The sequence below is a fragment of the Ixodes scapularis genome, unplaced genomic scaffold (assembly GCF_016920785.2).
Source record: "Ixodes scapularis isolate PalLabHiFi unplaced genomic scaffold, ASM1692078v2 PGA_scaffold10__122_contigs__length_95168666, whole genome shotgun sequence".
NCBI classification, from domain to species: Eukaryota; Metazoa; Arthropoda; class Arachnida; order Ixodida; family Ixodidae; genus Ixodes; species Ixodes scapularis.
Window position 1 is genome coordinate 36,859,152 of NW_024609836.1, and position 24,833 is coordinate 36,883,984.

At 43.7% G+C, this 24,833-nt stretch overlaps 1 protein-coding gene and 4 non-coding genes across 5 annotated transcripts in view; 1 reads left to right on the forward strand and 4 right to left on the reverse strand.

Moving 5' to 3' along the window:
- Positions 1–1,967: 1,967 nt before the first annotated feature.
- Positions 1,968–2,049, reverse strand: Trnal-aag. Its single transcript has one exon. It is a non-coding gene; the product is annotated as a tRNA-Leu (tRNA).
- A 5,074-nt stretch (positions 2,050–7,123) lies between these two features.
- Positions 7,124–7,205, reverse strand: Trnal-aag. Its single transcript has one exon. It is a non-coding gene; the product is annotated as a tRNA-Leu (tRNA).
- Positions 7,206–10,675: 3,470 nt separating this feature from the next.
- Positions 10,676–10,757, reverse strand: Trnal-aag. The gene has a single exon. It is a non-coding gene; the product is annotated as a tRNA-Leu (tRNA).
- A 2,892-nt stretch (positions 10,758–13,649) lies between these two features.
- On the reverse strand, positions 13,650–13,731 carry Trnal-aag. Its single transcript has one exon. It is a non-coding gene; the product is annotated as a tRNA-Leu (tRNA).
- A 4,180-nt stretch (positions 13,732–17,911) lies between these two features.
- Positions 17,912–24,833, forward strand: part of LOC8027919 (calpain-A) — a 48,034-nt gene continuing 41,112 nt past the window's right edge. The window contains exons 1-2 of the mRNA XM_029986613.2: positions 17,912–18,127; positions 22,715–22,784. Coding sequence (XP_029842473.2) covers positions 17,912–18,127; positions 22,715–22,784 — 286 coding nt within the window. The remainder of the gene's footprint in view (positions 18,128–22,714; positions 22,785–24,833) is intronic.

Here is a 24,833-nt window from a genome sequence, read left to right on the forward strand (position 1 = left end):
GCACGTGCTTTGAGTATGTATCGCACATGAGGGTTGTGTCAGCTTGCGGTGGGAACCCTGGATGTCCACTGAAGTAGCACAAAAACGTGTCTATACAAAGCACCTACTTACAGTGGAAAATTGTCTGCGTAAGTTTATTGCTCAAGTATACTTTCAATGCTTACAAAAAAAAAGAAAAAAAAAAGTTTTCGCGCACGATTAGAATTAAATTAATTAAAAAAAACTTTTAAGCGACTTTTGTTTGCCATTTCAGCACGAACATTTCCCCTTACGAAGATTGTATTAACATACAAAGGGCAGTTAATAAAAACATGCGTAGCAAAAAGATGATAATCTGCAACGATCTCGATACTTCAGAACGTGCTAAAAGATACAGAGAGTAATGAAATAAGAACTTGAAAGCTGAGAAAAAAAAAACGAGAAACAAGTGAGTTATTACTCAACAAAGTAATTTCAACGACGACTGTCATACGGCGAGCAAGAGCTCCAAAATGCGCCCTTGGGTTACCGGAGTCGAAGAAAGAGAACGCGCATTGGAGGACAACGACAGAACCCAGAGAAAGGGAAGGAATGGCGAGAGGTGGCCAATGGTTTGACGTCATTCTTTGAGGTCGGGGGAAAGCTAGAGACCTCTTTCGTGTACTCTCGTCCCCAGCCAGGCGTATCCGGTATGGGCGACGAAAAAATAATAAAACGTTTCAACCTGTAACCAGTATAAACTAGAGCGGAGCCAAGACGAGGATGTGTGACGGTCACGCTTATATCCTAAATTTCTTCTATTGGCGCGGCGACGGCAAAACAATGTTTTCGCCCATACTGGAGGTGACGACAATTCAAGATGGCGGCACCCTTGTGGAAAAGGTCTATACTTCGTTTCAGCTTCCGTCCGAGCGCAGCCAAAGCTACTTGTGGCCGGAGCCAATCACACGCCGGCAATAGGTCACGCGATCTCGCCGGCACTTTTGTATCACTCCGCTGCGCCGCTGGTCGCCCGCGCCGCCCGCACTCGCCGAGTATTTCGTCTGCTACGGGTGTATCAACGATAGCGTCTGCTACAGGTTGAAAAAGTGCCCTTTCACGTTCTGAAACTTAGTGAGAGGGGATGTCAGTGCGTAAGCTGGCCGCTGCCATCCGTGTCTGAGCTTTCCACCTGCTCGGCATTGTTTCGAGATGTAAGTACACGTTGAGAGGTCTCTGATCGATGACCAGGCCGTTGATGTTTTCTTGTATTGTCTGGATATACCAGGGCTCGGGGCGCAGTCCTTTCCACCAGCTTCTCGGCGTTCAATGAGATCGGCAGGTAAAGGGCTGCCCTGATCTGTATGAATTGTAGTGGCCCGGACGCTTGGCTTGTTGACAACGCATTCGCGGTGCGACGCGGCCGGAGTTTCCTGCCGAATTTGAAAGTAGACATTCATCACGACCTCTCGCGCCCGACGCCCACACATGCCTTTGCGAAAGGGCGTTTTGAAGCGACTCGGTGAGGAAAGCAGCGAAGCACATGATTCGGCGATTACGCGAACGAAATCGCACAGAGAAACCGAGCGCTGCAGCCGTGTTGCCAGCGGGTATACGGGTTTTTACCAAACCAGGCGCATTTACATATATTAGTAAAAACATAAACTTCTGAGATTTGATTCCTTTAGGTGCAAATCATTCTCAACAGTACACATCCGGAATCTTGTGCAGTTTTTACTCACAAAACAGTTATTTTAAAATAAATTACTTTTGTAAACTACTTTGAGGTAGGAATTAATGCTCTTCTCGAAGTTGCGAACCGTCCCTCAGCCTTTGGCTGCGCTCGGACGGAAGCCGAAACAAAGTATAGAACACGGGGTCTAAATTTACGGTTAAACGAACACACGAGGTACGCAAATAGCAAATGAGCTTGCATGCCGTATACACCTCCAACCGAGCAGCTAATCGTATCAGCAGCATACCGTTCTATACTAACAATACCAAAAAAGTGGCAGCGGTGGGATTCGAACCCACGCCTCCGAGGAGACTGGTGCCTTAAACCAGCGCCTTAGACCGCTCGGCCACGCTACCCATACCGTCCAGCAAGACGATTCTAAAATCGAACGGTCGCCAATAGTATCAAGGTCGACCAAAGAACCAGTTCTTGTAGTAAATATTCGCCTCATTCTAGTCATAGCAGAGCAGAGAAGTACAGTGTCATCAACTGTTGTTTTAGGCACGTTTTAGAACTGCTTTTTCTGGTGAAGACAACTTCACACACCGTAAAATACCGGGCAATTAGTGCTCACTCAAAATTTAGAGTAATGAGAAAAAATGTGGGTTAGGCGTTTGTCCGCTCGTCACTTTTACATATGAATGTACTCTTCCTATTTTCTCCGATCTCGCAAAGTTGGGAATGAGCGCCTAATGCGGAATGGGCGGATGCGCGGTGTGCTACGGTACCTGTTCTTTTACATCGCAACCTTCAGGCCAAGTGCAGAGTGCCCCCCCCCCCTTCTCCCCCAAAATGTAGCATTTTACCTAATCTTTATTTTTTTTATTGCAAAAAGCACTATGTATTCCGGAACGCTTATTTCCCGCCAAAATGCAGCGCTAGGAGTTGGAACCAGATGCCAAAGTGTTAGCGCGAACCCTTATCTCAATCATAAGTTAAGATTTTCTGAAATTTTAACAGGGAAAATGGGGACCATTTTTGCCCGTTTTCTTTAACTGGCGCCGTAGAGCTCCATGTATTTCAGAGCTCTGTCGGTTCCCCTTTTCCCGTTGAAAATATAAAGAAAATCACATTTATCTTCTGAATAAGAAAACTGTTAGTGCTGAGACTCCGGCATCTGGCTGGGACTTCTAGCGCTAGCGGAGAATGAGCGTTTGGCGATGACTAAGTTTATTTTTGAGGTAAGAAATAGAAACCTGTAAATTGTTTTTTGGGGGACGCCATGCATATGGGTGAAGAATGCCCCCATCTGCTCACCGACAAAAACAGTCCCATCGCCCAAATGTAAACTCTTGTGCGACATCTTGCTCGCTGGCGAGGCTTACATCTGAAGATCAAAATCGGTTGGATGGCGGTCGTGATATGGGCAAGAAAACACAGAAGGAAGAAAGCTCTTCGTTGAAATTCCTTTTCTTCTTGACGGATTCCAACCCACGTGTATATCGAACCAGGGCTGGGCAGTATCGCGATACAAATGTAACGTAACAGTATCTTAGAGATACATTCGAGTGTCCGTATCTCTGTATCGAGATACGTTTGAAAAATGTATTTGTACTTCAGTAGTAGAATACATTTTCAATGTATCGCTTGTATCGCGATACTTTGTTAGACTTAGGTATCTCGTTACATTTGTTTCCGTTTTTACGATAAATTTAAGCGACAAAAAACATCTGTTTCGTGCAAGGTGCTTGAGAGTCTATAATATAAACCCGCCCTATAACATGATCCATCAAAAACACCAAAGTTAAAAAAAAAACAAGAAAATTCTTTAACAGAAGGGTACTTGCAAGAATAACAAAATGAGCTCCTCTCACGAAGCCCTCCACTCTTTTCAATTTAGCAGAGCGAAAGCTGTGAAGGAGTTGAGTGGAGAGAAGGCACGGCGTTGTTGTTCAATCTACCCAATATATGGGGGACTCAGAAGCATGTAATACGACAGTTTGAGATGCGCTTTCGCGGCCAAAACAGGGTTCCTATCGTGCCGTCGCCTTTCGTCAAGCATGGAGCGCAGTCTTTACCGTTCAGTAACTATCTGGTTCACCAGGGATGACACGTTTATTGAGCGGCATTAATGATAAATAAAGGGTTCGAGGAAAGGGGAAGTGTATAAAATGACACAAAAAGAAGCACAAGCATAAATTGTCATTTGCATCTGCCACGAACTACACCATCCCCACGTAGCACCGTTCGAGAACCAATGTATTTCTATAAGTATCAGTATCTGTATTCCCGAATACTTTCTCGCCGTTTTTCAAAAGTATCTCTAAGATATCCCGTTCCATAAAATACAAATGCATCTAAGTATCTGTATTTTGGGCCTTAAAATACTTGTATGTCAGTATTTGTATTCCCGAATACTCTTTAGAGTATCTCTGCCCCAGCCCCGCACCAAATTCGTTCGGTCATAAGCAGAGGGGAACGTTGCTATACAAGGGGCTCAATCTCTTTCCGTACTCGAGAAACGAGGACAAAGTTGCTCAACTTCTGCGTTTTATTCACCAGCGATTTCTTTGCGAATAAGGGCACCAAAATCTCGACAGCCCTGTTCCATAGCACCCTCCACAGAGAAAGAGAATATTAAAGCCGTTTACTCAGTTTCACTTTACGTCCGGCCGCGGTGGACTCGTGCGAGCCACCACTGCCAATCGCAGCTTCTGCGCGTCACGGCACTTCCTTCTCCCAGGTCACGTAGCACTCACAAGGCCTTGAACTGGGTCCGATGGCTCGTGGAACGCGCACGCGGCCAGACGTTACGTCAAAAGTGCAGTGCAAACGGCTGATGGTGCCACGTCATGCAGAATCAATCTGCCTCTTGCCCAGGTGGCCCTAGACTTAGTGTCTAAATAAAAACAAATCAAATCAATTCAAGTCAAATATGCACGTCCGTTATTTTACAGCGGAGCTGTTAAGGGATAGTTTCTCCAGTTTCGTGTCCGTGGACAAATGCATCTCAACAGAACCCTCTGGACAGCTACCGCCATCTATGAATGACGGCGGCAGATTGTCTGCGTGCCGCCATCGCTCATATATGGCGGCACATAATTCAGCTCCGCCTGCTCTTCCTTCTTCACCAAAATAAAAATTAAAAAAAATTGAGGAGGGGGGTTACGTGCTTTGAGTATCTATCGCACACGAGGGTTGTGTCAGCGTTTGGTGGGAACCCGGCTCAGCTCGTGTCGGATGCGAGCGTTGACTCAGCATTTCTGCGATGACTCGAATCGCACGCTTTCGTGACCGAGAAATGGCGAACGTCAACGTTGCTCGCCGCTAGAATTTTGAAAAGGGTCTATTGTCACGCCCCGCTTCGATTGCTCGTGAACCCTCGATGTCCACTAAAGTTGCACAAAAGCGTGTCTTTTTATAATTCTGCGTAAGGTTATTGCTCAAGTATACTTTCATTGCTTGAAAAAAAAAACGTTTTAGAGCACGATTAAAATTTAACCAATAAAACACTTTTAAAGGGCAACTCCGCTTCATTTTTGATATTTAGAAAACTATGTAGCCCTCTTCACTATCGTATAGGAAGACCCCATGTCAAATATTGCGATCTAATTCCGTTTATATATTTAATAAACTGGCCAGCAAACCTTCAAGCGAGCCAAGTCGCCGAAATCTGCCAACTCTAGCGTGCGGCGCGAGGCGCAATCATCAGTGCAGTCAATGCCACGGAGTTGGAGCGGCCAACGTTGAGCCACTACGTCAGAGGCATGACTACGTCATTCTCACGTTTTGTTTGTTTTTACTTCTCAGAGCGAAATTGAACGATGACGTCATGAGTTTCTCCTCTCAGTGTTGGCTGACCGGGCGTTCACGTGATCACCGTAACGCGGATGCGCTAGTTTGCGCTGCCCTGCGCGCTTATCGGTCTGTTTCTCCGCTCCCCTTCTCCTCTTTCGTCTTCTCCCCTTCCCCTCTCCCCAGGGCGGTGTTGGCCATCACCGTCCACGCCATGCGAAGCGACCTGCCCGCGCGTCGCGTGTCCTGTTTCTCGCTTCCTCCCGAACGTCACAAGACCACGTGGTTCGACGTGACGTGGCCATGGCTCTGACGACCCGAGACCAATGTTGCCTGACGCAACCGAAGTTTCGGTTTCGGTATCACCTGATGTTTAAATTAAGATTACACAAGTAATATTCCACATTTCGCGAATCCGAAGACGTAGAGTTGTTTAGTAGTGCTTTGTGACTTCGAATCACATGTAAGCCTAAATTATTCGGAATTGAGCGGAGTTGCCCTTTAAGCGACTTTTGTTTGACATTTGAGCATCAGCAATTTCCCCTTGGGAAAATCGCATTAAAGGGCCCATGAAACGATTTTTGGGTTGGGATAAATCATTTTAGATTGGGATTTTACTAATAGCATATCGTTCAGTGGGCCAGAAGAAAAAAAGTAGAAAGTCAAAAGCCTGACTTTCAGTGCGAAACTTTGAAAACACAGCGGACTATTTCGTACCTCCTCCCCTCCGTAACCTCTCTGCCTCTTCACTGTGATACATCCGCGGTCCCAAAAGCGCGTCGTCGGGTCCAAACTGACGTCACACGAAACCGGACCTCATTTAGTCCCTTCACCCCTAAGCTGACATTGTGGTAGAAACTACGCGCTTGCCGGACTAATCAGCCGCCTCCGTTTCATCACCTGACCTCATTCTCTGCAGCCACATTTGCCACGCTCACGTGGCAAAAGTGTGGCTAGCCCAAGGAGCACGTAGCTTCCACAGCACTGTCAGCTTAGGGGTGAACGGGGTAGGGAAAGAAACTTTTGTCTGAATTTGGAGCGACGGGCTAATCTTCTATGGGGACAATGGCTCTCTCCGGGTACACAAACCAGGTTCCGAGCGAGAGGGGCCCCCCTTCTTTTCGTCTTCTTGAACTGTTTGGCGGAATGCGCGATTTATGAGTTGAGGAGGAAAGCGAAACAGGAAAAAGTTGGAAAAGCGTTTCATGACCCCTTTAACTACAAAGGGCAGTTACTACAACATACGTAGCAAAAAGATGATAATCTGCAACGATTACGAGACTTCAGAAACCGCTAAAAAAATATAGAGTAATAGAATAAGAACTTGAGAGCCGAAAAAAAAGTAAATTATTCGTCAACAAAGTAATTTCAACGACGACTGTCATACAGCGAGCAAGAGCTCCGAAATGCGCCCTTGGGTTACCGGAGTCGAAGAAAGAGAACGCGAATCGGAGGACAACAACCACAAACCATGGAACGCGAAGGAAAAGGCGAAATGGCGAGGTAGCTAACGGTGTGACGTCATTCGTTGAGGTCTAGGGAAAGCTAGAACACGTGGTCTAAATTTACGGTTAAACGAACACACGAGGTACGCAACGAGCAAATGAGCTTGCATGCCGCATACACCTCAAACCCAGCAGCTTAGCTAATGGCATCACCAGCCATACCGTTCTATACTAACAATACCAAAACTAATGGCAGCGGTGGGATTCGAACCCACGCCTCCGAGGAGACTGGTGCCTTAAACCAGCGCCTTAGACCGCTCGGCCACGCTACCGATACCGTCGGGGAAGACAATTGTAAATTCGAACGGCTGCCTCGAGGTCGAGCGGAGAACCAGTTCTTGTGGTGAATATTAGCCTCATTCTAGTCATACCAAAGCAGGTTAAGTACAGTGTCAACAACTATTGTTTTACGCACGTTTTAGAACTGCTTTTCTGGCGAAGACAACTTCACATACCGTAAAACACCGGACAAGTGCCCACTCAAAATTTAGACTACTGAGAAAAAATGGGGGTTGGGTTCTTGTCCGGTCATCAATTTTGCATATGAATGTACTGAGGATATTTTCTCCGATCTTCCAAATTTGGGAATGGCCGCTTAATGTGGAACGGGCGGAGGCGCGGTACTCTACGGTGCCTGTTTTTATATTATTTTTTTTTATCTTTATTTTTTTACATTGCAAGCTTTGTGCAAAGTACAGAGTGCGCCCCCCCCCCCCCCCCTTTTCTACCAAAATCTGGTATTTTACTTTACTTCGGTTTTTTTTTATTGCAAAAAACACTATGCAATCCAGAACGCTTATTCCCCGCCAAAATGTAGCGCTAGAAGTTGGAACCAGATGCCAAAGTTTCAGCGCGAACCCTCATCTCATTCATAAGTTAAGATTTTCTGAAATTTAAACAGGAAAAATGGGGACCATTTTTGTCCGTTTTTGGTAACTGGAGCCATAGAGCTCCATGTATTTCAGAGCTCTCTCGGTCCCCTTTTCCCATTGAAAATATAAAGAAAAATATTTTTATATTTTGAATAAGAAAACGTTTAGTGCTGAGACTTTGGCATCTGGCTAGGAACCTCTAGCCCTAGAAGAGAATGAGCGTTTGCCGATGAATAAGTTCATTTTTTAGGTTTAAAAAAAAAAAAACTGGAAATTGTTTTTGAGGGGACGCCATGCGTATACATGTGGGCGCTGGGAGTGTGAACACTCCTACCGCCCACATGTAAGCTATTCTGCAACATCTTGCTGACTGGCGAGGCTTACATTTGAAGATCAAAATCGGTTGGTTAGCGGTCGTGATCCCAGCAAGGACACACAGAAGGAAGAGAGCTTTTCGTTAAAAATCCATTTTTTCTTGAACCATTCCAACCTACGCAGTATCGCGACACAAAACTATCATGACAATATCTTAGAGATACTTTCGAGTATCTATCTGCATCTTTGTATCGAGATATGTCTGAAAAATGCATTTGTTATTCAGTAGTGAAATACGTTTTCAATGTATACCAAGTTGTACGTCGCGATACTTTGCCAGACTTGGGTGTTTCGTTACATTTGTTGCCGTTTTTACGATAAATGTAAAAGATAAAAACATCTGTTTTGTGCAAGGAGCTTGACAATCCTGTGAAGGAGCTTGACGTCAAAGTCACCGAAATTTTAAACAGAACTTGTTCACAGAAGGTTTCTTTTAAGAATAACAAACAAGCTCCTCTCACGAAGCCCTCCAATCTTTCCAATTTAGCTGAGTGAACGCCGTAAAGGAGTTGAGTGGAGAGAAGGCACGGCTCTGTTGTTCAATCTAACCACACAATAGGTGACTCGGAAGTATTTAATGCGACAGTATGAGGTGCGCCCTCTTGGCAAAACAGGGTTCCTATCGTGCCGTCGCCTTTCATCAAGCATGGAGCGCAGTCTTTACCGTTCAGTAACTATCTGGTTCACCAGGGATGACACGTTTATTGAGCGGCATTAATGATAAATAAAGGGTTCGAGGAAAGGGGAAGTGTATAAAATGACACAAAAAAGGAGCGCAAGCATAAATTGCCATCGGCATTGGCCACGAACTACACCCTCCCCACGTAGCACCGTTCGATAACACATGTTTTTCTATAAGTATCGATATATGTATTCCCAAATACTTTTTCGACGTTTCTTGAGAGGTATCTCAAGGATATACCGCTCAAAAAAAAAGAAACCTATCTAAGTATCTGTGCTTTGGACCATAAAATACTTGCATCTCAGTATTTGTATTCCCGAATACAATTTGGAGTATTTCTGCCCAGCCCTGTACCAAACTCGTTCGGTCATACGCAGACGGAATGTTGCTATACAAGAGGCTCGACCTCTTTCGCACTCGAGAAACGAGGACAAAGTTGCTCAACTTCTGCGTTTTAATCACAAACGATTTCTTTCCGAATCGGGAACCGAAATTTCGACAAGCCTGTTCTATAGCACCCTCCACACAGAAATACAATATTAAAGCCGTTTCGAAAGTGCGCGCCATCTATCGTAGCTATACTCAGTTTCACCTTACGTACGGCCGCGGTGGACTCGTGCGAGCCACCACCGCCAATCGCAGCCGGCTTCTGCGCTTCACGGGACTTCCTTCTCCAAGGTCATGTAACACTCACACGGCCTTGAACTGGGTTCGATGGCTCGTAGCACGCGCGCGCGGCCAGACGTTAGGTCGAAAGTGCGGTCTCAACGTGCCCCCCACGTCGGGCAGAATCAATCTGTCTTTTGCCCTGTTGGCCCTAGACCTAAAGTCTAATTAAAACCAGTTCAATTCAATTCAATTATCCGCGTCCGTTATTTATTTTTTTTTTTTTTTTTTTTTTTGGGGGGGGGGGGGGGGGGGGGGCACGTGTTTTGAGTATCAATAGCTCACGAGGGGTATGTCAGCGTTTGGTGAGAACCCGGCTCAGCTTGTGCCGAATACGAGCTTTGACTCAGCATTTCTGCGATGACTCAGATCCAGTCGCACGCTTTCGTGACCGAGAAGCGCCGAACGTCAGCGTTGCACGTCGCTGGGATTTTGAAAAGGGTCTATTGTCACGTTCCGGTTCGATGCGCTGGTGAACTCTGGATGCCTACTGAAATAGCACAAACACGTGTCTATACAAAGCACCTGTAAAATTTACTGCGTTTGTTTATTGCTCAAGTATGCTTTCATTGCTGGCAAAAAAAACAAAGTTTTCGTGTACGATTAAAATTAAACCAATAAAACACTTTTAAGCGGCTTCTGTTTGCCATTTCAGCACGAACAGTTTACCTCACGAATATTGTAGTAACCTACAAAGGGAAGTTAATACAACATACGTAGCAACAAGATCATCTTTAACAATCACCAGACTTCAGAAAGTAATAAAAAATATAGAGATTAATAGAATAAGAAGTTGAGAGCTGAAAAAACAAGCAAACTACTCTTCAAAAAAGTAATTTCAACGAACACTCATACGGCGAGAAAGTGCTACAAAATGCGCTCTTTGTTCCCCTGAATCGAAGGAAGGGCACGCAAATTGGAGGACAACATCACAATTCAGAGAACGCGAAGGACAGGCCGAAGGCGAGGTAGCCGATGGTGTGAGACCATTCGTTTAAGGTCGGGGGAAAACTAGAACACGTAGTCTAAATTGACGGTTAAACGAACACACGAAGTACGCAATGAGCTTGCATGCCGTATAAACCTCCAACCAATGAGCTAATGGTATCAGCAGCATACCGTTCTATACGAACAATACAAAAAAATGTGGCAGCGGTGGGATTCGAACCCACGCCTCCGAGGAGACTGGTGCCTTAAACCAGCGCCTTAGACCGCTCGGCCACGCTACCGATACCGGCGAGCAATACGATTGTAAAATCGAACAGTTGCCTATAGTATCGAGGTCGAGTGGCGAACCAGTTCTTGCGGTGAATGTTCGTCTCATTGTAGTCATACCAGAGCACAGAGGTACAGTGTCATTAACTGTTGTTTTAGGGAGCTTTTTTGTTGAAGAGAACTTCACATACCCGTTTTTTTCACATTGCAAGCGTCAGGCCAAGTACAGAAAATGTAGTGTTTTACTTTCTTTGTATTTTTTATTGCAAAAAGCACTATGCATTCCCGAACGCTATACCCCGCCAAAATCTAGCGCTAGAAGTTGGAACCCGATACCAAAATTTCAGCACGAACCGTTATCTCATTAATAAGTTATGATTTCTGAAATTTTAACAAGGAAAATGGGGGCCATTTTTGCCCGTTTTCAATAACTGGCGCTATAGAGCTCCGTGTATTTCAGAGCTCTGTCCGCCGTCGTTTTTCCATTGAAAATGCTAGAAAATCACTTTTATCTTTTGAATGAGATAACTGTTAGTGCTGAGACTACGGTATCTGGCTGGGACTTCTAACGCTAGCGGAGAATGAGCGTTCGGCGATGACTCTGTTTATTTTTGATGTAAGAAAAAAAACTGTAAATTGTTTTTTCGGGGGACGCCATGTATATGTGTGAAAAATGCGTCTATCTGCTCACCCACAAGGACATTCGCATCGCCCACATGTAAACTATTCTGCAACATCTTGCTCACTTACATTTGAAGATCAAAATCGGTTGGGTGGCGGTCGTGATCCGAGCAAGGACACACAGAAGGAAAAGAGTCCTTCGTTGAAGTGCCTTTTTCTTCTTGAAGCATTCCAACCCACGCAGTATTGCGATACAAATGTACCGCGACAGTACCTTAGAGATACTTTCTAGTACTTGTGTCTCTGTATCGAGATACGTTTGAAAAATGCATTTGTATTTCAGTAGTGAAATACATTTACAATGTATCCCAAGTTGAATCGCAATACTTTGCCAGACTTAGGTGTCTCGTTACATTTTTTGCCGTTTTTTACGATAAATTTAAAAGATAAAAACATCTGTTTGGTGCAAGCTGCTTGCGAATCTATAACATAAACCCGCCCTACAACATGGTCCACCAAAGTAACCAAAAGTGTAAAGAAAACTTGTTTAAAGAAGGTTTTTTGCAAGAATAACAAACAAGCTACTTTCACAAAGCCCTCCACTATTTCCAATTTAGCAGAACGAACGCCGTAAAGGAGTTCAGTGGAGAAAAGGTGCGGCTCTGTTGTTCAATCTACCCACATTATGGGTGACTCAGAAGCTCGACAGTTTGAGGTGCGCCCTCTCAGCAAAACAGGATTCATTTCGTGCAGACGCTTTTCGTCAAGCAAAGCACGCAGTCTTTACTGCTCAGTAACTATCTGGTTCACCGGGGATGACAGATTTATTTAGCGCTATTAATGATAAATAAAGTGTTCCGGGGAAGGGGAAGTGCACATAATGACGGAAAAAAGGAGCACAAACATAAATTTAAATTTGGCATTCGCCACGACCTACACCCTTTCCACGTAGCACCGTTGGGGAACCGACGTATTTTGATAAGTATCTGTATCTGTATTCCCAAATAATTTTTCATCGTTTTTATTTTTTTTTTAGAAGTATTTCATAAAAGACAAATGATTCAAGTATCTGTGTTTTGTGCCCTAAAATACTGGAATCTCAGTATTTGTATTCCCTAATACTTTTTGGAGCATCTCTGCCCGAGCCCCGTACCAAACTCGTTCGGTCATAAGGGGAATATACAATCTACAGTGGCCCAAGCTTTTAATAATGTCCAGCGAGCTTCGACCGCCGGGACGGCCAGCGCTGTGGCGCGGAGGGATACGGCGACACGGGAGAGACTAGGCGCGTGCGCACAACACTTTTCCGGAGCGAGCGTCGTCTGCTAGGGCCGTGTTCCGAAATTTACTCGATCTCACTCTGAGGTACCTTGGCGTTCTAAAACCTACCCGCGTCCAGCGTTTTGCAATCGGTGTTGTCACGTGACACGACCCGCCGGAGTAAGTCGAATCCATTTGGGTAAGATTTGGAACACGGCCTAGGTTGTTCCGTTGACCGCATGCAAACCCCTGTCCATCATCTGCTCGCATAGCTAACCGCCTTTAAACTAAGATCTTAACAGCGTTTGCTTGCGTGATACTGCTCAGGCGTAACATTAACCGCGCGCCATCTCGACTTTTTTTTTTATGTTTGCGTTTACTTTGTGAGCACCAACAGAAATGAAAAATACGGTGACGCGACAAACTGAATGCAGCGATGCATGAAGCTATATACTGCAGCCAATGCTACAAGCCATCAAAGCCAATCCAGTGCTTTCACCCTGCCACGTGACATCGTGCTTCCCCGTGCAGTTGTACCCTACGGGTAGGCCACACTGCACACTTTTATTGATAGACTGGCCAAGATAACTCGTAGCTTCGGCTGCAGTACAACACAAAGTGAAACGGAGACTTCAGAAGGTACCAAAAAATAAAGAGAGTAATAGAATAAGAACTTCAAAGCTGGAAAAAAAACAAGTAAATTACACTTCAACAATGTCATTTCAACAACGACTGTTATTCGGCGAGCAAGTGTACCAAAATGCGTCCTGGGGTCACCGGAATTGGAGGAAGGCCACGCAAATTGGAGGGCAACATACACAACCCAGAGAACGCGAAGGAAAGTCGGAATGGCGAGGTAGCCAATGGCGTGCGTCATTCGTTGAGGTTGGGGGAAAGCTCGAACACGTTGTCTAAATTTACGCATAAACGAGCGCACGAGGTACGCAATGAGCAAATGACCTTCCAACCAAGCACTGAATGGTATCAGCAGCATACCGTTCTATACTGACAATACAAAAAAACTATGGCAGCGGTGGGATTCGAACCCACGCCTCCGAGGAGACTGGTGCCTTAAACCAGCGCCTTAGACCGCTCGGCCACGCTACCGATACCGTCGAGCAAGACGATTGTATATTCGAACAGTTGCCTATTGTATCGAGGTCGACCGGAGAACCAGTTCTTGCGGAGAAAATGTTCGCCTCATTCTAGTCATACCAGAGCAGAGAGCTTTCGTTGTCGTCAATTTTTGTTGTTAGGCACGTTGTAAATAACAGAGTGATGCCTCGCAACTCACTTTGTGCTTCAAGGTTCTATAACTTAACTCTTTATTCTTTTTTTCTAGGGATCTTTTGGACTCAAAAAATATTTGAGAGAAAGGCTTTTATGTCATTTGGATCAAGTAACATTGGGCATTGCTTTTCCGCTATAACATTTCTATAGCTGATTTTGTATTTTCTTCTCAAAATTATGAAAAATAACTTAAAATATTTAAGAAGACGTATTTTTGCGTATACTTTTGACTGCCCTATTCGCTTTTATTGTAAAAGTGCGGGTGTTCGTTTTGTTATAAACTGCTGCATACGATATTTATTTATTTATTTATTTAACCATAGGTAGGCCCTATCGTAGGGCATTAGAGAAGAAATCGGCAGCGGAAAGTTGAGATATTAAAAGAAAAAAAGGAACAAATGCGCTCAGGTGCACGTATTAATGTGAGTGTTTGTGCTCGTTCTCAAGTCTACTGTTTCCTTTTTATCTATAGGACTAATATAGAAAAATAAACACTTTCCTGCAATAACACCATAATTATGGATAATGGTGTTTGGAAATAATCAACTGAGTACAAGTGCCACGGCCACGATGTTTTGAACTCTGAATGGGATAAGCTAGTAAGGTCTCCCGCTTATCTTAATGTTTTTTCACGCAAAATTGGCGCGTTGGCACGTCTATTGAGGGAATGTTGTGGTTCGTTCGCTTTGGACAAGAGCCAGCTTCGCAGATGGGGGAAAAATACAAAAAAAAAAAACGAGATATTGGTAGGAAGGCGCTGCCTTTGCGATCGCTGCTGGCACTCGGAGCTGAGGTCACCCAAAGATTAAACCGGACATATATCCTCGAGCCACACGCAGCACTCTGTTCACCCGGACATGTGCACGCTACGGAAAGTGCACGCTACGGAAAGTTTGTAGCGACTAACTACCGTTAGTCGCTACAAACTAAACAAGTATAACTAAATACGTTACTCGTTATCGCGACTCAAAGGGAACGCGTTAGCTCAACTTGAAAATAATAGTTCTCACTCCATGTGTCGTTCTTATGAAGCAGTAGCCGCCTCCAGTTTTGTCGTCGTTATTAATTCCTTGCTTTTTAAAACGGGTTCGTTCAGGAGTAAAAGTGGCAATACTGACATATGTTCTGCACGTCTTTTTTATGCGGTCTATCTAGCGATTTCTCGTTGTGCAAACTACAGGTGCGAGCTGGGGGAAAAGGGGGGGGGGGGGGGGGGGAACTATACCCGTTGTCAACCTCAAGAACCATAGTAAAAAAAGTCCGGCTCCTCGCGGATGATTACTGATTTGATTTACCTTTTTATGTTGGTATTAAGGTATAGGTGAGTGAATTTTAGATTAGATACATGTTACCTTATCAAGACGTACACGCTACAGACGCCAAAATCATCGCTTTTTTACCCGACAGCCAAATCTCGTGAGAGCTGCTTCCCGCCGCGTTTAAACAATGCGCAAACCTTTTTTTTTTTTTTTTTTCTTGAGGTGAAAACGGGTATAAGTAAGCTGCTTGCATCGTACACGTTCTCCTCGAGGAAGTACTAAATACTGTTACACGTTATCTCATTAAAAGGCAACGAATATACGTCACTCGTTCCTACTTTTAACCCCTTAACCGTTTTACTGACTCTCAACTGCTTAATCGTTGTTTTCAATCACATTTGTTGCCTTCAAGATCAAGTTTATAGCCACAATAAAAACAGGGGAGCAAAATTTTAAAAACAACATCAGTGCCGCCATTTGTTGGCGGATCTTTCAAATTAGGCCTTGAGCGAGCCTGGTAAGTCCAAAACAGTTGAGCGAGTGAACCGGGAAAATGAGGTGAGGCATTCTCGTCCTGAACGGTTTGGGGACGGCTCCACGTCGACGTGCTGTAGGCTCTTCCAAAACAGTTAAGGGGTTAAACTTTTTTTTTTTAAAGTAACTAGGCCATTCCTTCGTTACCGAATAAAGTAACTAAGTACAAGGTACGCGTTACTCGAACTGCGTTACGTACAAATCTGCATTCAAACTCTAGGATGACAGGCCAGTGGACGCTACGATCTGACCGAACCAATCAAACGCCTCCCTTTCATCACCTAAGCCCGCTCTCGGCATGACTGGTCCATTGAGCACGCAGCTCCTGCCGCACTGTCAGCTTAGGTGCGAACGGAGTACACGAGGTGCTGGGTATTGCCCCTGTGGAGCACTTAAGGATGTCTTGCGAGTTTATGCAGCTTGACGCGAGTTTGTTGGCTCCAGTGTCGGATAAATGTCTATCAAAACGCTGCCATTCATTGAAAGAACTTGTTGCGCAGAATCGGCTGTTATTCGTGTTGATTTATTTTCTCTAGGGGCCCCAGTGTTCGAGACATTCGTAAGTGTAACAAACCAGCGACGTCTTCTATCTCGCTCAACGATTATTTTTCGTGGCTACAAACGCAAAGTGTTTTATTTTGGGCGATTATTCTCCGCATAAATTGGAAATTTCCCTGCACATTTCACTGCGTTTCTGTATCATCTCTTTTTTTCTATCTAGTTTCGATTGCGGTTTATCTTAACCTTACACTTAATCGTGGCTGTAGGCATGTGCAGACCGCATGCATAGCTCACATTCACGCATGAGCATGCCATACAATTACTTTTTATGTCATAAATTACATTACATAAACAAACTAAAAGTGACTATTTTTTATTTAAAAATAAGAAAGCTGTTTCCAAAGAGGGAAGAGGGGTGTTTGGCTAGGGATAAAAACAGAAGCCTTCATAAAACACAAGCAATGTCGACGCAGTGAAACCCCCCGAATATACGGCCCTTTTATTGAATTTATTTTGCTTTCTACTTTTACTGTACCTCAACACCCTGACTGTAACACAATTAGCTGTTAGCCTAGTTGGTTACACATCACGAGTCTCAAAATGCGCAAAGCACAAGAACAACAATCAAAAGTGCGAAGGAAATTCAAAAATCGCACGTGCTGTCTTCTACCACGATCCTTGTGCTTCGCGCTTTTTGATGTTCGCGACCCTGAATGTACCAAGTTGGTCCTTGGTTTTCGCCGGTACAGCCAGTAGATAGAATACATGAAATCTTGGTAAAAAAATCAAGATAAAAAAATATAAATTGCATTCGTTCGATAAAAATCAGATTTATTTCAATCATATTTACATAATTGTTATCACAGCTATAAAATCGTGATTATTTTATATTTGATGTATTTTTACACATGGCATATTGATTTATCAATCCGTCCGATGACTGAAAACAATGCGGAAGAAAGAATTACTATCAGTACGGTATAACCAACAACTTTCGTTGTATAAACCGCGCAAGAGTACAAGAAAAACAGTCTCAATTTTTAGTAACTAAACGAGCTTCCTTTTTCTTTCTTTTTTTTCGCATTCTGATTTGCTTGCATAGGACGCTAAATAAATGACGCAAGGAGTTGAAAGCTCGAAAGAATGCTCAACGTTTTGATTTGCTCAGACAACACAATAAGTTTCGCTCGCGTTCAGTCTCATAAATTGTTCCTGGCCGATGATTTTTTTAAAATTAAATACAGTAAGATTTGCCTGCCACATCAAATGCTAAACAAATGATAAATAAAAATATAGTTCTACGATTATTTTTTTCTTATTTTTGTTTTATATAGGTCAGAATGTAAAACCGGTTTGATTTAAAACCAGATTCAAATTCTGCTTTTAATCACAGATTAAATTATCAACATTTAATAATTCATTCACTTATTTCTTGCCGTTTTTCCTGCTGCTGTTCTTGTTGTCGTTGTTGTTGTTGTTGTTGTTGTTGTTGTTGTTGTTGTTGTTGTTGTTGTTGTTGTTGTTGTTGTTGTAGTTGTTGTAGTTGTTATAGTTGTTGTTGTTGCTATTGTTGTTGTTTCTGTTGTTGTATTTGCTGTTGTTGTTGTTGTTGTTGTTGTTGTTGTTGTAGTTGTTGTTGTTGTTGTTGTTTTGCTCGTGAACGGCTCAAGCCTTGGTAATGATGCACGACCAGTGAGACCTTGATGTTTATCCTCCGCCCTGCATTCGACGAATTGCAGTTCGGAGAACGGAACTCCGGCACCAAGACGCTGAGCGGCCAGGCCCAAGACTACGATGTCCTGTTCGAGACGTGCCGGCAGAAGAAGGCACTCTTCGAGGACCCCGAGTTTTCGTGCAACGTGTCCAACGTGTACGGCAGCAAAACGCCCGAAGAAAAACTTCTCTGGAAAAGACCGCGGGTATGCCACTAAGACTTTTATAAGAGACCCTAAAAGACAAGAAAACAAAAAACGTCAAGCAAAATTGGCGGTCGCCATTTCTTGTTGACGTAGGCCTCGTGTCGAATCCACGCTCAGGGGTACGCTCCCAAACAATGGCGGCCTTGGATGGTTGGCAGATCAGCCGCTAGACAGCGCGCGTGGTTTTGAAAAGGGTCAATTGGAGTGATTAGTTATCCAAGATAAGCACTACCTTGGTAAAAATTGGTATACTCAGGGTTAATGAATTTTTTTCATTAAATAAAAACGAAATAGTGCCTTTAATCTTCGCTTTCAATATACTTCCATGTTCTGAAGTTACAACCTTAATACAATTTTACCCATTCTTGAGTAAACTTCTTCAGAAATATCATTTATTGTAATTACAACTATACTTCCTTTGAAATTTAGTTAATTGCGACCCAAATTACCAGCGTAAAAAGTAGTTAAAGCAACTATAAAGTGCTTGGAGAAGGTAATAAAATTACTTTGGGATTCCTTTGCTCTGAGAGTCAACCGACTACCATTCAGTTGATGTGATAACTTTTTTTTTCCCCACCGAGATGCATTTGTTCATACAATGTCTGATCGTTGAGGATTTATAATACGGTGATTCACATTCATCGCATTTTGTGACTCTGACCTGCTTCGTCGATGGCAATAACAAGGGTAATAAATAAATATGTCTAAAGTCCTCACCTCCTTTTCAGTCGCTCCATAATATTTGTACGATCGGCGAAACTGCATTGAAAAGCCCGCAGACGTGTAACACGATCGAAATATACGCGCAAGCGAGGACAACTTTCAATATTCTCGTCACTGAATTTAGCCAGAAATATAGCTTTCCTGGCGAATTTCCGTAGTTAAGGCTTATACCTACACAAACAAATCGCATATAAGTTTGTGATAATAATAATCTATTTTCTTTTATTTACAAAAAAGGGAGATAGGGCAAAAAGCTGCGTGGCTTGCAGCTTGACGAGGACCTACTCCGTGTAGCAAAGCAGCAGAGACATTTCAAACAGGACAAGCAAAAAACAAAGTACTACACCTTCTTGCATCGATTATCTACAAAAAAAAAGTCGTTAACACTGTTTTCCAATAGCGTTTCGCGTAGCATACCCTTTGATTTTTTAGTAATGTCAATATTTTCACCTTCGAGCTCATTTAAAAGTGACGGTAGTGTATGTTTTAAAGAAGTTAGCCCATAGTTCGTGTGGGAAGTAGTAACACACCAGGGGGCCCTCACTAGTTTCATACGTCGGGGTTGTTCTCTCCAAGCCCAACAGTACAGAAAGAAAAAAGTTGTTATTTTGTTTTACTGCCGTATTGTAGACTCCCATCAAACGATAGTTGTACAAATGCTTAATTGTCACAGCTTTATGCTCACGAAAAAGCTTATCCGGTAACACTCTGTGTCACCGGATAAAGTAGTACGAGTACAGAAAGAGCGTCTCGTGTTCGGTTATTGAAGGATCAGAGTAAGAAAGGAAGGGTTTGGCGACATCCTTCCATGTCTTTGGTGGGTTGCTGCATTTCATTGCTTACTTGGTATCTCTGATTTCGCACCGCCAGCCTTGCGCTTATAGCACAAGTTCAAACTTTGGTGCACAACCGCGTTGCCCACGTTTTCCAAGTCTTCCCAAAATTTACTGATTTGGTGGCTTTCAATGACGGTGGGCAAGTTTATAATTGAACTGTATGTTTATCTTCAATTGATGAAAAAGTTAGTAAACAAATTTCAGCCAATTCACTGACTCCTCCTGACGATTGCGCCCTGCATTATGTCCACCTCGCCGTACAACTCTCGCGCCTTTGGTGTAGCATTCATGGCCTATTAAAAAAGTATGTGAGGCAAAGAAGAAATTACCTGTATATCTACTCCGTGCAGTAATGTTACTATATCAGGTGACAGTAATGTGACTCACAGCCCATCGTGTGAAACACGTTGGCGTAGCCGTGGAAAATCGTATAAATTTTATACCGCCGAGATTCAAAAATAACAAAAATTGGGTATTTGAGAAAAAAAAAATATTACCGGGACGTAACTGCCAGCCATAACAATTTTGTCGGGAATCGAAAAAAAAAATTAAAGACGTTTACAATTTTTTAGCGCAGCTCTTGAAGAGGAGGGGAAAGGGTACTGAGGGAAGGGTATGCCCCTCCTACACCTCTGTAACCTCCCTTCCTCCTCTCCTGCTCTCCTCCCATTTAGGGAAAAATTTTCGATTAATTTCACGCCAAATTTAGCGGTGAGATATTTCCGATAAATTTAGCGGGGGAGATTTTCCCTCTAACTTTAACGGGGAATTCTTTTCGCTAAATTTAGCGGGGAGCATTTTCTGCTAAATTTAGCGAAAAAAGTTTTTCCGATCAATTTAGCGAAAAAATATTCCCGCCAAATTTAGCGAGAATATTTCCCCCTAAATTTAGCGTTAAAATTTAGCGAAAAGTTTCCCGCTAGATTTAGCGGGGAATTTTTTTTTTTTTTTCATAATGCAACGCGCAGTTACACCCGCTTGCATTATTCCCATAATGTAACACGCGCGGTTACGACGACGCCGGCGACGACGCCGCTCAAGTCGGAAACGGGCGTCTAAGAGCCGCACTCTAAAACGCGCTAATCAGCTAAATAGTAAACTAAAATATACTAGTTACCTTTTGACTATTGAAAATAAACATATGGTTTCAAATAAAAACTTTCCGATTATAATCGAAAAACCCCTAAATCAGCTTGTTTTACAAATATACAAGGCAGGTGCCGCACTTTACGGCGTTCCAAAAACAAAACGTTCAATTTTGGCGCGTTTGTAGATTCCGGTTTTCTGTCGTAGCGCATCTTTGCTCTAACGCTCTTGACTCTACGTGACCGAGGCGTGATACTACCGCCTCATTTTCCTTATAGGATGGAGGGAGTATGGTCACCGGGAAGGGGGGGGGGGGGGGGGGGGGGGGGGGCAAGACTGTTGGCGCAAAGATGCGCTCCTATAGAAAACCGAAACGTAAAAACGCGTCCAAATTGAGCGTTTTTCTTGGAACGCCGTAAGACGCTACACCCGCCTTATAACTTTCTTATCAATCACACGTTTCTTTTCTTCCCAACCACTCGATTTTTAGGGATTTTTGAAGGATTCGTCAACAACCCCGCATATTAAGAAAAGTAACAAGTAAGAAAATATACGATGTGGCATACCTTGTGTAAAATGTCGCTGGTTATTAACTATCTCGCTCAAAAACGTGTTTTCTATATGACCTCTCATGAGGACTGTTCCAGTTTTCTGCGTACTTAGACGAAGACTTTATTCAATACTCTTCAATAATATAACAATCGCACGCAAAAATTGCCAATAAACATGTTCCATAAAATAGAATCAGATCCCCAATGCATTCATCACAATTATACTAACAGAACAGAACAACAGCAAACACATTACGCCACATGCATTCCCACCAATCAAGAGCCTGCACAAACTGTGGTACACAAAAGAAAAAAAGTCTCATCAAATATCACAGCTACTAAACACTAACCCAGAATCAAATTATGCATAGCTCCACAAACGTGCAGATATAAAATCTTTTAAAAATACATTTCTTAACTTTAGCGTTGAATATTGAAATAGCTTTGCCACTTAAGAACTGCCATTGTGTAGTGTATTCTTATAAAATATTAAATAACATTTTATATCTGTTCAATTATATATTCAATAACATTTTGATTTTTTTTTTTTTCATTTTTATATTTTTTCGTTGCTGTGCTGCTGAACCGTTAAGAGGATATGGCATACTCAGGCGGCATGACTGGAGTTTTGCCCCTTCCTCCTAAACGCTTGTCTGTATAAAACAATTTCAGAGCGCAGCTCTTAGTTTCCGGCTTGAGCGGCGTCGTCGGCGTCGGCGCAACCGCGCGTTGCATTATGGCACGTTTCCCTTAATGACGTCAAACGTGACGTCTAGTGTGACGTCACGAGGGTTGTCCTCGTGAGGGTTACAGGGGTTACCCTCACGAGGCTAACGAGGGTAACATCACGAAGTTACCCTCGTTATGTCACACGTGACGTCCCGTGTGACGTCAGTCTTGAAGACACGTGACGTATGACGTCACGTGACGTCACACGCACCTAACATTGCCAATATTCCCGCTAAATTTAGCGGGAAACGTTTTCCGCTAACTTTGGCGGAAAAATATTCCGGCTAAATTTACCCTCGAGATGTCACGTGTGACGTCACGAGGGTAAAATTTTCCCACGAAATTTAGCAGAAAAATTTCCCCGCTAAATTTAGCGGGGAACGTAGAGGAGCATACTGTCTCCTCCGTACCCTCCCTCCCCCATTGAAGAGCTGCGCTCTAATTCGGCGTTACAGGAAATTGTAAACGTATTTTTTTAATTTGAATTTGAAGAAAGCAACTATCCTACTAGATTAAAAAGCTGTTTTGGATACACCAGGTAGAGTAACGTGCTACCCACACAAGTTCAGCCGCTGTCGTTCCCACCTTTTTATGTGGACATCCTCGGCATGACTGCATTACCAAAAGCTTACGCATTGCGTGTATTTTTGCACACTTTTCAGGAGCTCTGCGAGAATCCTCAGTTCATCAAGGACGGATTTTCCCGCTTCGACGTCAAGCAGGGAGAATTAGGTAGGTCCTATATATTCAAGCTTACGATATAAGACGTACCTTGCCGAAAATGCGGGAAAATATATTTACTAAATATTAATAACTGCTCTTCGCATTAACATGACTAATTTGTTATTGTCCGAAAGCTGTATAGTTTTCACACCTGATTCTAGTACAGTTATATTGAAGACAGCGTTGGAAAAATTATAATTAAAAAGAAAACTAATAAATCAGATTTTTTTATTTAAATCTGATTCATTTGATTTAAATCACACAAACTTTATTTAAATTACTTATTTATAAAATATTCCTGACAGATTGATTCATCAAACCTTCTGTAAGAAATAATTACTGTAAACATGAAGTGCTGTTTAATTAACAACTGCTTTATTGAGTAAACCCCGCCGTAATAGAACAAAAACAGCTTCATATTTTTTTTAGTTAGTAAAAAAGCTTTACTTGCTTTTTCTCCTCTGTTCTGTCTTTTCTGCAACAGGACGTTACTTTTCGAGTTTTAGTTTTTCTTTCACGCTCTTATCTCACGTTCTTATTCATCTCACCCAGCTGTGTCTGGAGTTTGTGTTTGTACTTTCCCCGCCTTGTTCCCCTTCTCCGTGAATCATTATCCTCAAAGCAGTGTACCGTTTTGATATCGCGGTAGTCTGGACGCATAGGGCAATCTTTCCGGGAAGAGCACCACGAACGAGCACTTTAGCGAAGCGAACGAGTCTTTCCCGGCGCGGCGTCTGCAATAAGCATCTCAGAGTCGATAAGTGCGTTACTTCTCGTCGTCATACCTCTCGCCCCGAGCGCCCGACCTGCCTACCCAGCTGCGAGCAACTGATATGTTGTTGTTGGTGGTGGTGATAATGATGACGATGTTGATGATGATGATGATTTTGAGGCTATTCCCTTTGAAGCAGGGCGTTGAAATCGCATTCATACCTAGCCAAAATAGAAAAGAACAAAAATACTTTTCACCACTCCTGCGTCCTCCGCCATCAATCTTTCAGCCATGTTTTTGCCCTTTCAACGGCGTCCCTGCATTGCCAGTTGGGTTTCGGCGTCTCTGCTGTGCACGTTACCTCCTCACTAGGGCAGCCACCTGCTTAAATCTTGCGAGTTTCTGCACCCTGCGTTGCCCCCCGTACTCGGAAGCCTAGCGCTTCCACCAGAAATTGGTCGCGTGGGAGGCCCTCGCCACATGGCTGCTCATGTCTGGCGTTTTCCACCCATTTACAGTGTGTTCTGGCAGTAAGCTTGGACATGAGGGCAGATTGTGTTCGCTGGTTTCAGGCGTTTCGCCGCATGCTCGATAGGATGTTTATTCCACCATATGATCAAACCGCTGACGATACACCAACGTTCTCATCCCCCCCGCGTGCATCAAACAGCAGGTGGCTGCCCAGACTATTGTCAAACAAGGCTTCCTCTGATATTTACCTCTCCAGAGATTGTACACCTCCAGTGTTGACTTAGACCGGGCCGCCTCTGCCCTCTGCCGAGCCTCACAACGCATTCCCTTCGTCGCCCCCATTTGCCACGTCTGCTCTACAGCAGCGGCGGGTACTGAGAAGCCCTAAATCTTTTCCAGCTGGTATAGTCTCTTCCTTCACTCGGTCTGCGTTCCTGTCAGGTGGATGCATACGAACAGTTGCTTGGCACATCGACTTAGTTTCATGAATCGCAGCCGCCCGTCTTAGTTGCTTCTCTAACTTCGAACGACGACCAGCCATGATCCCCTTCGACAACCTCGTTGGCGACCATTCCGTAGGAGCATGGCGCCTGCCTTTGGACTTCTCACTGCCGGCGTTCCGGTGTGTCTCGCAGGTCTCCGAAAATGCACACAACTACGTCAGGAAACGTTAAAGCCGGTGTACCATGGCTCCTTTCCATAGTTCTCTTGTTACAAGAAAACGATTGCAGGTCCAACGATTACGCGCAAAGAACGCTGGTACTTCGCACAGTAGTTTTTCTAAGGTGTAGATGATGTTTCGCTATATATTCTCTCATACTAATGAGTAGAATATCCAGATGCTTGTCGTTGTCTTGCACAGGCATCCGCTCGCC